This window comes from Spermophilus citellus (assembly GCF_964194105.1).
Source record: "Spermophilus citellus genome assembly, chromosome: 16".
In the NCBI taxonomy this organism is placed as follows: Eukaryota; Metazoa; Chordata; class Mammalia; order Rodentia; family Sciuridae; genus Spermophilus; species Spermophilus citellus.
In genome coordinates this window covers 79,494,477-79,509,221 of record NC_138196.1, presented here as the reverse complement: position 1 = coordinate 79,509,221, position 14,745 = coordinate 79,494,477, and the positions used below count along the sequence as shown (strand labels likewise).

The window sequence follows — 14,745 nt, the reverse complement described above, 5'->3', positions numbered from 1 at the left end:
ATTTCCAAATTTAGAGTTATTGTTATTAAGGCATGCCATCTGCTGGTTCCCTGGTGTATCTGTCACTCAGCCTGAATTCATAATCCAATAAATATAAATTGCTGGGGGAGCACTTGTGGGTTTGCATGTTGGACAATTTCCCCCACGTCTTCCCATTTCCTGCTGCAGGTGCTATTCTTCCATCGAACCAGACGCGAATTCGTTTTCCTCCAACCCTATTTTACCTACTGGCCACTCTTAAAACCTGGCAAAGTGGAGTTCGCATTTCGGAACTCGGGAGTGAATAACAGAATAACATAACTGGGCATGCTCAGTGGGTAAGGGCTGATCTGGAACACAACAGCAGCACGTTTTGAATGAAGGTTTCCATGCCCCTGGTTTCCGAATTGCGTACCTTCCCAGCCCAGCGTAGCATCCGGATGTCGACGTAGCTCCACCTGCTTGGTGCCCACACTTTTTAATTTTATCTCGGTGCCCAATTTTGGAGCCAGCCCTCCTGGATGTCCCGGCCAATCAAGAGACCACACATTGTTGCCTAAGAGACCCCGGATGCCAGCGACAGAATTTATAGATGGTGATTGGACTAGGAAAGCAGGGAGGGGTGGGGGCTGGAAGGAGTCAAAGAAAAAGCTGACCTAGTGCAACTATGGCAACCCCAGCACTAGAGGCTTGAAGAGGGAGCCCGCTGAAAGAGGTGAGAGCAGCGGGCAGTGCATGGGAAAGATGGAGCCTGTCTTGGAGAGCTCTTGGGCCTCCCACAGGCCTTGTCGGTGCGCCTGGGGATTACATTTTCCTCTCACATTCCAGCTACAATTCAAGTGCCAGATGCTTCATACTTGTGAAATTAACTACTAATAATTACGTGCTGGTCGAGCACTAGCTCTTGGCAGCGTATTAAGAGTGCTTGCTTTGTTTTTAACTAGATGAGTATAAGGTGAATTCGGATACCCTATTACCTGACAACCTCCTGATAATATTTGAGATTGCCTAATGATGTTACAGTGTACAGTGGATGAATTGGGTGTTAGCAGAGAAACTCAATCCTATTCTGCTCTGTGAACTCCAAATATAAAGCTGGGAATCCCGAGTATTACCCCAGAACCCAGTTCATAATGTTCCAAATTTCACTGTACATTTATTTCCACTAATTTTAATCCTCAAACCACTTTCCCCCCTCCCTGTTGTATTCATTCTTTCCATTGATTTAACAAATATTTACTAGGGCTGTGGTTAGGATTCAGATGTGCGGTCTCAGAGATGCACGTAAGAAGGGCCAGGGTTTTTCGGTGTTCTCAGGGTGGTTGGGTATTTGGTGTCTGGACAGAGTGCATGAAAGAAGGAAGGGATGAGGCTGAAAATGTAAGTTGAGGCACAGTCATAGTGGACCCAGACTTTCCTATTCTATCTTTGTTGGTGAGCCTACAAAGGTTTTTGAATTCATAAGTGACATCACTCATATTAAAAAAAAAAAAGTACTTCTCTAACAGTAGATCATGAGCTCTATTAAGGCAGAAACTCTTTGTATGCCTAGGACAGACCTCTTAAGTCTCTAGTGAAACTGTTAATAACGGCCATGGTGTGAAAAATGGCTATGGATATCAGATTGGAAGTGGACCCACCCTGGCTGTTAAACATGGGATTGGACCCATGCGTGGGCCATGAGGCCCCTAGGCCCTCTTTCTACATTTTTATTCTAAGAAATATTAAAGGCAAATTCCCATTATAGGGAAAAGAGGTCACGAAGAAAAGCAACAGCAAGACTTATCTATGGAAGGAGGAGAGATAATTTCCTCTGTCTTATTGACAGAGCAGGACGATTGTTTTTGTGGATGTTATATACAAAAAAAAAAAAAAAAAAAAAAAGCTTCTGTCTTTTCAATAGTAGCCAGTAGTCTGTACTCTGAAATGTGCGTGCCTGCAAGTATGCACATTGTCCATGTTCTGGAATGGAAGGGAAAGGGAAAAATTGGAAAAGCATAATAATGAAAGATGAGGCAGGACTGTTGTCATTGAAAGGACTCTTCCCCTGGCCAGACCCACCTCCTAGAAACACACTCACCTCCAGCTGCTTTGAAGAAAGCTTGGTCCAGGTGATTTCCAGCTTCCCAGAGCCAGGAGAAAGAAAACAACCAGTGCAGACCCTTGGGGCATCACTGAGAAAAGCTACTTTCTCCTAATTTAGAAATGGTGTCCAGAATAAGTCAGATTGCTTCCTACCTAAAGTGGGAATAGAGGGAGTTTCTCAGTTTAGAGCAGGAGTTTTTAACCTAGACTAAGCAAAATTTTATGTTCATGGCATTTTTCTAAGGAGGGGATTCATAGCTCTCATTCTCAAAGATCTTTATGACTCTCAAAGAAGAATTCAAAATACCTGCTTTAAAAAGAAGAAAAGGGCCGGAGTTGTGTCTAAGCGGTAGAGGGCTCACCTAGCACATGTGAGGCCCTGGGTTCGATCCTCAGCACCACATAAAAGTAAATTAATAAAAAATAGGTGTTGTGTCCAACTACCCTAAAAAATAAAATAAAAATAAATAAAAAGAAGAAAGGTAGAACATCAATAACTATAACAAAAAGAAATATGTAATTTTTAGCTGGGTAGATCTCAACTCAGTGGCCATGCTTTGTACCTGTAGTTTACCTGCTCACATGTATTTTTATAGCTGGCTGCTGATTAATAATACTGTAATGGAGTAACTTCATATGCCTTTTGTAACTTAGCTAAAAATATAGTGATTCAGATAATGAGCCAGTAGGGGCTGAGAAGAACCCAAGGACTCCTCTGAGGATACAAACACATACATAGTGCTTTAATTAAAAGGAGGCAGACGTACACTGGACAACTAAAACCTACAGATTTCCCTGAATAAACTCAAATCTGTCCATCTACAAAGCCTTGGCTCTGTTCATTACACCATCTATTTCCAAAATATGTATGCATCAGCCTGGAAGTTTTGTGACTTGGATGTCAGAAAGTTAAGAAGGAGGAAGAGAGTTACTATGACAGGGACAAGAATGAAGTGTTTACTATTGTACTTTTTTTTTTTTTAGTTGTAGATGGACGCAATACCTTTATTTTATTTATCTTTATATGGTGCTGAGGATCAAACCAGGGCCCAACACATGTGAGACGAGCACTCTACCACCGAGCCACAACCCCAGCTCTGCACTCTGATTCTAAATTTAAATATTTCTCTTTATTAGCTAGGAGAGATTTTGCATCCCCAGCCCCCACTCTGTGATCCAATGAAAGCAGACTGAGACTGGCCTGGGCATGAAACCTGGCTCTAGCACTTGCTGTCTGTGTCACCTTGACTTCACCTCTGAAGTCACCTGTCCGTGTGTGACTTCACCTGTGAAATGAGCTAAAACCTACCACCTTACTAACCCATGAACTTGCCCTGAGCATACATGTAAAGTGCTTCAAGTTTAAGATACTCCCATCGAGTGCTCTTCCCATCCATTATTCTGCCATCATCCCCAAATTACATGGCATTGGTATTTTTAATATTGTCAGGGTTATGTGTCTTGTTTATTCCAACAGGTATAGTCTTCTTTTTGGAAGAATATCCAGTTATTGCACGATGGCATTTGCACCTCCGAAGAATATAGAATGTCCCAAAATGCAGATAAAGATGAGTACCTGGACACCCCTCAACCACCAGGTTTTGAATAACCAGGTGAGTGGCCAGAGTATCTTCATCAGTTGGATCCAAGTCTTAAAGAAAAAACTAGTAGTAAAATTTTGGTTATCATAATATAAACAGGGGCCAGGCCCAATCACACCTATAATCCTGTAATCCCATGTACTCAGAAGGCTGAGGCAAGAGGATCACAAGTTCAAGGTCAGCCTCAACAATGTAGCAAGACCCTGTCTCAAAATAAAAAATCCGAAGAACTGGGGATGTAGCCCAGTGGTAAAGTGCCCCTGGGTTCAACCCCAGCACCAATATATATAATACATATATAATACATATTACATATAATATATATTTATAGGTGCCGCAGTCTTGGCTGGGCACAGAATCACGAGCCACCACCCAGCTTTGTAGATTCAAACAGCAATTCTTTATTCCGGAACTCCCACCGGCCTCCACACACGTTCTGGGGCAATCCCAGTTCTGCTGCCACCCAATTCACCTACTCCACGAGGCTTTCTTCCCAAAATGCTCTCTAAATCTCACGAGAACTCAACGGGAGCTCAGGTAGCAGGAATGCCCTAATTCCAGCAGCAATAATCCTCAACATCGAACTTCCCTAAAACCCAAGGTCTTAAACTGGGAACGCCCTTAACCCAAGGAGCGGGATACTTCCTCAAACTGCAGGATACACCCTAATCCTGGATCCACCCTGGTCATTGAGCAGGGTCACCTTTCTCAAACACACATGCAAGGTCACAGCAAATTTCCAAGGCAAGTCCATTTAACATGGGGTACGCTGGCAAGGAAATATCGATGTGTCATATCTACTTGGCAGTGGCCCTCAGCATATAGGGATATGTGTATAATGGATATATGTAAATTTATGTGTTATTTATTAGATATATGTATAATATATATGTATAAATAGGAATCATTTAGTATTGTGTGATGGGTGAAGTAAAGACAAACAAAGGATTTACTATAAAAAAATTATTGAGGGCTGGGGCTGTAGCTCAGTGGTAGAACACTTGCCTAGCACATGTGAGGCACTAGGTTCAATCCTTAAGCACCACATAAAAATAAACAAGTAAAATAAAGGCATGTTGTCCCTCTTCAACCTCAAAATTTTTTAAATAAATTTATTGAAGCTTTGCTATGTGGACAGAACTGGCAATAGACACAGAGTCCCTTGCTTAAGAAGAAAGTGGCTTTGATTTGTTCTTTCTTGCAAAGTCGCTCCTGGTCTCTCTCATCTCAGTTGCCTTTTGTCTTCCATCACTAGTTCTCCTCTAGAACTACCAGAACTGGAGGAGAAGAGGAGAGGGTGATCTTCAAAGAGTTCCCCAAAAGAGGTTTTCTTGCTAGAGTTGAGGTCACTGGGTAATGCTGCATATGAAATGTACCAAATGCATAAATTTTGACCTATTGCTCATATTATTCCAGTTCTCCTAAGAATATTTCCCATATATATTTTGGGGAAATTAGTAAAATGCACCAAACCAAGCAATGCAGCGGGTGGCTAGTGTGAGAGATTGGCCAGCCTCTGGGGGTATCCATTCCTGCTTCAGTGAGGAGTGAAAGTTACCAGTAGGTCTGTGAGCTCCTAATAGCAATCACTATACATAAGGACCACATCAGACAGTAGAACGAATCAGACATAACTTTCCTATGTTCATATATGAATAAACTCCACATCATGTACAACCACAGAATGGAGTCCTAATTAGAATAAATTATACTCCATGTATATATAATGTATCAAAATATACTCTACTATTATGTATATCTAAAAATAACAAATTTTTTAAAAAGAAAATAGCAGGGAGAATATTAGAGAGTGGATGGGGAGGGGGAGGTGTAAAGGAGAGTAATGGGGGGCTGCATATGGTCAAAGTACGTTACATGCTGTATGATATGCCACAAGGAAACCCATTATTCTATATAATTAAAATGCACTAATAAAAAATGAAAAATAAATAAATAATGACCAAATAGTTAGCAGTAAAATACAATCAACCTGTATAAAACTGACCTCATTGTCTTGTTCCTGCACACCAGTTCCTCCTCCTGAACACCACTTTACATCATGTTATTCAGGTCAGAAATCTTCCTTCTCCCTGTTGGGTCTGGGAGTTGGTTTTTCCCCCAATTTACAAGCTGAGAAATTAGCCTGTTGCTTATGAAGCAGATGACATTGCTGTATCACAGTAAAAGAGACAGATTCCTGGGCCAGAGACAAAGAACATTACCCACAGCACAGCACTCAGGATGAGCAGCATGTTCCCCCCCAGCTCTTTTGGTCAACCTTGTCCCACAGGGGTGAAGCGGAGGGCCCGGATGCATGTCACAGTTGCAGTGGGTGATGCAGTGGGCGAGCGTTATAGTACGCATAAGCAAGCCTGCTCATCCCTCAGGGTTGCCTTCCTGCAATCCAACCTGGATTTGCAGGTGCTCAGGGCTTTGCATTCTTGGGATGGCGAGACATTCAGGAGCAGCAGAGGCCCATGGAGAAGTGTCTACCACCTTGCCTCCACATCCGGTTCATCTTCAAGTCCTGTGAATCTTCCTCTTTGACTTCTCATTCAGGCCCCTTTCTCCATCCGCCTGTGCACCTCCATCTCCACATTCTCAGATCGGACCCCGGGAACCCCTTGCCATATTGCAGTAATCCCCTAGCTGGTTTTTCTACCTCTGTTCGTACCTACCAATCTTCTGTTGGGATCCCAGGATGATCTTCCTAGAATACCAATCCTATTACATGAAACTGAAAATGGGCCCCACTCAAAAGGGTGACTTCCGATCCCCATGCATATCCTTGAGACTCCTTCATAGACTAACTTCAGCTACCCTTCCGGCTCCACCCATCCTACTCCTCCTCAGCTCTAATGCATCAGGCTGAGGCTCTCCCTTGTGTCTCCAGTGCCTGGGATGATCCTGAAGCACAATAGGTAGAGCCAGCGCAGGTCCCTCCTGGTCCCCTTTCATTGACTCTCCTCTTCTGATCCCGTTATGGTCTTCCTTAGCCCAGAGTCAGCCCTTTACTTCTCTAACCCTAACAGATGTGCTAATCCCTCCAGCAAAGCCGCCTCTCAGTATTCTCTGCTCCTCTGACTTGAAACACCAGCGATTTCTAAGAGATAGAAGAGCTGGGCAGGAATGGGAATAGTGAGAAGTAAGATGAAGAGAGCCTAAAAAGGAAAAAGATAAGGAAATTGGGGGTGGGGGGGGGAGGCAGAAGAACCAAAAGGAAAGGCAGAGATAGAAAGGTTGATCCTGCTTTTATCTATAGCCCTGAACACCAAACAAGAATGTTGAAAATCTTTTTCTTTCCCTGTAACAATTATTTACTGAGCACCTGTTTGCAACACTCTTGGTGCACCGACAGTTTATATAACAGCTTATCTGCTTTTCCCCCAAAACTTCAGTGTTTAATTTTGAAATCTGTTTTCCCATAGAATTGTGAAGGTTTTACTCACATGTGAAAAAGTGACTTGAATTGAAATACAAATTTGTTGGATGCCCTGATTTCCAGAAAATTTTCTTGAAAAATCAAGAGTCTTGATCAATGTAGCTGCCATGGAAAAGAAATTGATTTAATAGCCAAAAAAAAAACACCTGAATGGGGCTGAGGACATAGCTCAGTGGTAGAGTGCTTGCCTAGCATGTATGAGGCACTGGGTTTGATTTATAAATAAATAAAACAAAGGTATTGTGTCTATCTACAACAAAACAAAACAAACTAGAGATATGTTGTTTTGTTTTGTTGTTGTTTTTTCTGGTGGCTCTAGGGATTGAATCCAGGGCCTAAAGAATGCTAGGGAAGTGCTCTACCACTGAACCATACTCCCAACCCCAGGAAGCAGATGCTGAGATGAACATTTAAAGATCACCTGCAGGGCAGGAGAAGGGAGGCAGAGAAAGATGTGGGGTTTGGGACAAAGGAAGAAGGTAGGCTGGAATGCACCTCCACAAGGCCTCTATGACCCCATGGTATACCCTGAAGCCACCTGGTCCCCCAGTGTTTTAGTCAGCTTTCTCACTGCTGTGACTAAAGGATCTGACCAGAGCAACTAAAGAGGAGGAAAAGTTTATTTGAGGTCTCACGGTTTCAGAGGTCTTATTCCATAGAAGGCTGGCTCCATGGTGGGAAAGGGTGGTGGAGGAAAGCAGCTCACATCATGGTGACCAGGAGGCAGAGAGAGACTTCACTCTCCAGATACAAATATATACTCCATAACTATGCCCCAAATCCCACCTTCTGCAGCCACACCCTACCACTTCAATTAATCCCATGAGGGATTAATTCACTAATTGGGTTAAAACTCTCACAACCCAATTGTTTCTCCTCTGAACCTTCTTGCAGTGTCTCATGTGTGAGCTTTTGGGAGAAACCTTACATCCAAATCATAAACCCCGAGTGATCTTACAATCCAGCAAGGGGGTCAGTCCTTCACACTTCCACACTGACCATTGAGTGGATGTTAGCTGCTCCCTCCTCTCAAGAAGGCCTGATCTCGGCAAGGCAGCTCTCTCAAGCTCATGGCTGTCAATCAACAGTCTCCACCCAGGTGCAGGAATAAATCCTTCAGTCATGGGGTGGAGTCACTACATCACAGCAAGTCTTACATTGCCTTATCTTGGTTTGTTAATGGTTTTGTCACATTTACTGATAATTTCTAGAGAAAACATTTGATTTATTGTTTAGAACTACCCTGTTCCAAAAACTTATATTTTGGTTTAATTAGGTTCTAGTGTTGAGTAAAATTTTCCCTTTAAAAATTGTTGCACATGCTGAGTGCAGTGGCACATGCCTGTAAATTTCAGAGACTTTGGAGGCTGAGGCAGAAGGATTACAAGTTTGAAGCCAGCCTCATCAACTTAGCAACACCCTCACCAACTTAGTAAGACCTTATCTCAAAAAAAAAAAAAAAAAAGTTCTGGGGATATAGCTGAGTGGTAAAGTGTCCTTGGGTTCAATCCCCAGTACCAAAAAAAAAACAAAAACAAAAACCCAAAGATAACTTTGCATGAGTGTAACACACACACACACACACACACACACACACACACACATACCCCCCAGTACCCCCCCCAAAAAAAGATTTATATATGATTATACAAAAAAAAAAAAAAGGAATTGTATATGACTATGATTCCCAAAAAAAGTTAGATGGGTATTGGTGACTGGAGGAGGGTGTCTGTAGAAGAGACAAATTTCATTTGTTTACTTTTATGGTGCACTATATTTCAAATTTAAAATGAATACAAATAAAACAAAGAACAATGACTTTAGGAACTGAAAATGTGCTCCAGATCAGCTGTCCCAATAATTTCCTGCATGCCTTGAGAAAGTCACTACCATTTCTGAACTCTGTCTCCTTTGTAAAATGAATGGTTTAGGTCAGGTGACCTCCAAGGTCCCTTTCATATCTAACATTCCGACTGTGTAAAAGGAATTAAAAATAGATGTCCAAGGACACAGTGGCCAAAAGGCAACCACACAGTAATTTCAAGGGGTTTTCTACACTTCAAAACCAGGACATTGCCACCAAAGATCAATGCAATCGTGAGATCCAAGTTCGTTTTTGTTCGAGTCTTGTCTTCTATTCTGTGGTACAATGTGAAGTACATAACTATCTCTGACTAAAATAAGAGTCACAGGATTTTAACTTCACAGCAGGCTTTAAGCAGAGAGACTGAATTCAAATTTAGATGCCTTCAAAAAACAAAAATGCAGTAGATTACAAAGTAATGCAAGCATGAGAACTTTAAGTGGAGGAATGCTTTAAAAGTATGGACCTCTTTGCCAAACAACGTCATCATTAAAAATGATCCTTACTACTGACAAAAAGTAACATGCTGACAAATGGGTTGATTTGATTGGCCCTAGCAATCATTTCACTATGTACACCTTAAATATATACCATTGAAAGAAAGAAAAACAAGTGATCCACATTTATTTCTTTATCTGCATTTCTTTTCTTTAATCCACATTTCTTTTTTTTATTAAAAAAAATTTTAAACTCGTACTTATTTATTTTTATGCGGTGCTGAGGATCAAATCCTGTGCCTCAAACACGCTAGGCAAGCACTCTATCACTGAGCCCCAATCCCAGCCCCATAATCCACATTTCTTTTAGAGACGATTTATACATGTAGTATATTACATGTTAGAACGGTTTTGTGAGAAAAGGCACCTTGTTGCCATCAATCAGCCATAATTTAGGAACCCTGAAATATCTCCCTCCTACGCTGTAATGATGTCACATGGTGAAATATGTAATTGCAGTGTCAACAGACTAAAATAACAACCGTGGGATTTTGACTTAACAGCAGGCTCTGGGTAAACTGTGATATAAACAGACTGCAGCATTCTGCATGAAAGGAAGATCTGTTTTAATACTTCCATTTTGCATAGACATTTTGTCTTCCAGCTCTTCAAAATGAAGAACCTGGTTGCGAATCTTTGGAGGATCCGCTCCAAATTGGGGACCGTAAGACCATCAGCCCTTACCAAGGGCCTGACAATGAAATGGTTAGCTCCAAATCATCTTCCTTGTCAAAGATCATGTCAGAACCTGATCTGAGGTCTCCTGACTTCCAGTCTGGTGCTTCTCATCTACCCCTTCACGCCCACCAGTTTCGACTTGGGTGTAGACGCCTGAATGACTGGGTTTGCCCTGACCCTACTTATTCAGTGCCTTTGCTTCAGTCAGAGTAACACTTCCACTCCCACCTCATTCCCTTCCTGCTGCATTTATTTTTTTTTTCTTTTCTCTTTCTTGTCTTTTTAAGTTAGTTGTAGATGGACCCAGTACCTTTGTTTCGTTTCTTTATTTTTATGTGGTGTTCAGGATCTAACCCAGTGCCTCACATGTGCTGGGCAGGTGCTCTGCCACTGAGCCCCAGCCCCAGCCCCCTGCTGCGTTTTTGTAGACTATCCTGCCCCTCCCAGTGAGTGTCCTCTGCTTCCTATGAGCCACAACATTGGTGGACACCATGAGGGTGCATCCCAACCTCCTTTTCAAATCTCAGTTGTGGCTCAGAACCTACGCTTCTTCCCATTGTCAGACACAAGTTCATGGGGAATTGAGGGCTGGAATTCAGGATGGGGAAGACCCAAGTTCTAGTGAGGGACCAAGTGTAGAGGGGAATTGAACAGAGTTTGGAACCAGTGATTTTTAAAACATCTATGAACATAACCTCTTTGGTCTTCAGCTTGTCCTTTCTAAAATAAGGAAACCTAACAAAAAGAGCTTTAGGATTTCTTTTAGCTCTGAAATGCTATGACTTCTGAAGCTCTCTGTGGCTATTCAGTTGACCAATCTAGGGTCTGCTCTGGAACCTGCACCAGCTGGCTCTGTGGAGCATGCAGGAGAAAGGGGTTCTGGTGATCTTGGGATCAGAGCCCACAGAGAGCAGGTTCAAGAACTGTGGAGCCCAGTGCAGCATGCACTGGCCTGGGGAGGGAGCTCGCTGGCAAGCTGGCCACCTGGTGGCTTGGGTTGGGCAACAGGTGACCAATCTGGAAGAGTTCAGGATGTGTTCCATAGCTTCTCTTCTGTTTTCATCTAGAAATTCTGAGTTTGTCTGTGCCCTTATTTGTCCTGGTGGCAGTTTATTGTGGGGAGGGATCTTTTTCTTCTTCTTAATGTGTGAAGCGTCTACTTGTGATGTAGAGATACCCCAGACAGGAGCAAAAGAAGCATTTCACTGGTCCCCAGTCGGTTGTTGAAGCAGTTATTTCAGTTCCTGTTTCATATGCTCCTGGCAACCAGAGTTTGAGAGTCTAAAAAGGAAAGGAAAGCATTATGGAGCCATAAAACCTGCTCCTCTTCCTCCCCCATAAAAAGGGAAGAAATAGGTCTGAGCCGCCTCTCCAAGCAAGGACATTCTTGCAGTGCTAGAATTTAGGTAGTGCCAAGGAGAAGGGGAAAACATCCATCCGATTCTGAAAGCTGACAGAGGGTGTATGTGTTGGAGGGAGAGAGACATTCACATATGTTCATTACTGTCTCTTCCTCTTCTCAAACCCCCTCCTCTGCCAAACATACCCACATTAGTCTTCCCCTCCTCACTTGCTCAGATCCACATATGCACTGATGCTCAGAAAAACACCTAGACACCAACATATAAATACAGTACTGCTACATCCATAAGGATATCCAGTCTCACAACCACATGCATTCAGTTCAACAAACATGGCTGCTTGTACCACGCCACGGACAGCACTGCACGTTGGAGATGGCAACATGAAGGGGGGAGGCATGGTTTCTATCCACACAGTATGTAAAAATAAACCTCTACAGCTGAATATGCAGGTGCAAGCCCAGAGGTACCCAGAAATTACTAACCCTACAAACATAATAAGTACCGCGACACCCATTTATATGTGTACACACTGAAATATAAAATCAAAGCTGCTCATTCATAAATTTTATAAATTCTCATACCACTAGTGTTGATATGTTTTGGAGGGGGAGCACCATTTTTCCTTTTTTCCCCCCTTTGTTTGTTTATCTCCTTTCACAAACTAAAATTGACTTCTTTATAATTCCATTTTTTTCTTATTTCTCTTAAAGAACAATCATTCTTTTTTATGTATTTCACATGGAGAAATACATTGCCTATGTTAAAAATAAGTAAAGTACCCTTCCGGGAATGACACCGGACTCTTCATACTGAGTTGATGTAGTGAATACTTATTTACTGATCCTTCAATGATGCTGTTCTTGTAATGGATATTTTGAACCATGATATATGAAGTCACCCAATTCTCTCTTACCTATTGCAGGTATTTGAAGAAAGAAAAGCTCTGCTTGGAAAATGGGTAAGCATTTAAAACATGGCTATTTCTGCATTATCATCTGCTGTAGTCTGTTCAGGCTGCTATAATAAAAACCATAGACTGAGTGCCTTGTAAACAACAAATGTTGATTTTTCTTAGTTCTGGGGCTTGAAGTCCAAGGTCAGGGTGCTGGCAGATTCAGTGTCTGGTGAGTCTTCTCCAAGGCCAGCCATCTCGCTGTGTCCTGCTGTGGCAGAAAAGGGGAGAGAGCTCTCTGGGGTCTCTTTTATAAGAGCACTAATCCCCCTCATGAGGGCTCCACCCTTATGACCTAATCACCCCAAGGCCCCTGCCTCCTAATCCCGTCACACTGGAGTTTAGGATGTCGATATATAAATTTGAAGGACACAAATACTCAGTCTATGGCATTATCACAGAGCCCCAAGAATTCAGCCTGGACTTCATACGGCCGTGTGCATGCTCATTTCCTGAGAAGCATGACGGTTGCTTTCTGTATTCACGGCTAGGGTTCAGTCAGGAGGCAGGAATCATGTTATTTTAACAGACAGAATTTAATGAAAGGATAGATTTAACAAATATTAGAAAATGGAAAACCTGAGAAGGGAGTGCTGAGTTTCCATGGTGATAGAGCTGGGGTACTACCAGCCACACTGATACCCCAAGGGTTCAGAGGGAGGACCTCCAGCCCAAAGTTCTAAGGAATAGAGTAGCTGACTTCACAGCCAGCTGCTTCTGCTTGTGTGAGGGAGCATGACAGTGTTCGGGGATAAAAAAAACACCTGGACCCTGGAGTCAACTGCTACCATCAGGGCAAAGAGTCCGGATGATCCTCCCAGGAACAGCAAGCAAACGGAGAGGAGTGTGTCTCTTTTCCCTTAGTTGCCCTCTAGTGCCTCCCCACAGGCAGCACTTAGTGGGCAGCTGGCTGTCAAAGAAGAAATATGGCTGCAGAGCCCCAGCCTCCTGTGCTCACAAAGGAGAATATAGACATTGGGGTTTGGACCTGAGAGGAGGATGGTCCTTAGTAACCAGCACAGTTCATTCAGCACTCCACATCCTTGTATAGCCTCCACCTGTACTGAAACTTCACAAGTGAACTCTAACAACCTCGTGCTTTTGCCTACCAAGGTACAAATATCCTTCATCACTAATGAGAACTTTCTCATCTGTTACTCAAATGGGGAGACTGAGAATCCTAATGGTCATGGTCCATCCCTGAGTGGTAATCAAAGGATCTATATATCTGAGCAATGGATGTTACTTGTCAAATTCCTCTACAGTCCCTCCTAAATGTTCTCTGCTACCCAGGAGAATTGAAAACATGTGGTCATACAAAAACTCACACAAAAATGTCCACAGCAGCAACATTAAGTACAGTCATAAAGTGTAAGTGGTCCAAATGTCCATCAACAGATGAATGAATAGATGAAATGTGGTGTGAGCACGTGATGGGAATATTTATTCAGCTATAAAAAAAAGGAAATTCTGACACATACCACAACCTGGATGAATGTTGAAGACATTGTGCTAAGTGAAATAAGCCAGTCACAAGAACAAAAGTGGAGTAGAGGTCATCAGGGGATGGGGAGTTGGTGTTTAAGGGGCACAGAGTTTAGGATGATGAAAAGTTCTGGAGAGGGCAATGGCTGCACAACAGCATATCTAATCCCACTGCACTGCACTGTACTCTTGTAAATGGTTAAAGGGGTAAATCTTAGATATATTTTAGCAAAACTAAAAAGTAAGGGTTAAAAAAAAAAAAAGGAATGAAGCACTGATGCACGCTGCAACACGGATGGACTGTGTAAACATTTTACTGAGTGAAAGAAGCCAAACAGAGACAACATATGGTGTGATTCCATTTATATGAAATGTCCAGAATGGCAAATTTTACAGAGACAGAAAGAGATATTAGCAGTTTCCAAGGAATAGGGGAAGAAGGACATGGAAAGTGACTGTAATGGGCCCGGGGTTTCTTTCTGGGGAATGAAATGCTCTGAGATTAGATAGTGGTGATGGTTGCATGATCTTGTGAATGTACTGAAAAATCAGCCAATTTATACTTTAAATACTGAATTCTATGGAACGTGATTTATATTCAAATTTTTAAAAGACCAAGACTCTGAGGTTCATTTGGCTAAAGACTAATGGAAAGTACTAGTTCTGGATCTTTTCTGTATTGTTCTGGAAACCCCTGTGTAGGTGTATTTATTAACTTAAGTTTTTTAAAAAAATCATACATTTTAAAAATTGTATACAAAATGTAATCCTCTGTAAGGAGTACAGAGGTAATATCAA

At 42.3% G+C, this 14,745-nt stretch overlaps 1 protein-coding gene across 1 annotated transcript in view; it reads left to right on the top strand.

The window, feature by feature from the left end:
• Positions 1–588: 588 nt before the first annotated feature.
• FBXO16 (F-box protein 16) overlaps positions 589–14,745 on the top strand; it is a gene marked incomplete at its 3' end in the record, with an annotated part of 50,991 nt that continues 36,834 nt past the window's right edge. The window contains 5 exon segments of the mRNA XM_081269875.1: positions 589–694; positions 3,542–3,677; positions 10,073–10,105; positions 10,111–10,173; positions 12,433–12,468. Of these exon segments, the coding sequence (XP_081126001.1) occupies positions 3,582–3,677; positions 10,073–10,105; positions 10,111–10,173; positions 12,433–12,468 (228 nt within the window). The 5' untranslated portion in view covers positions 589–694; positions 3,542–3,581.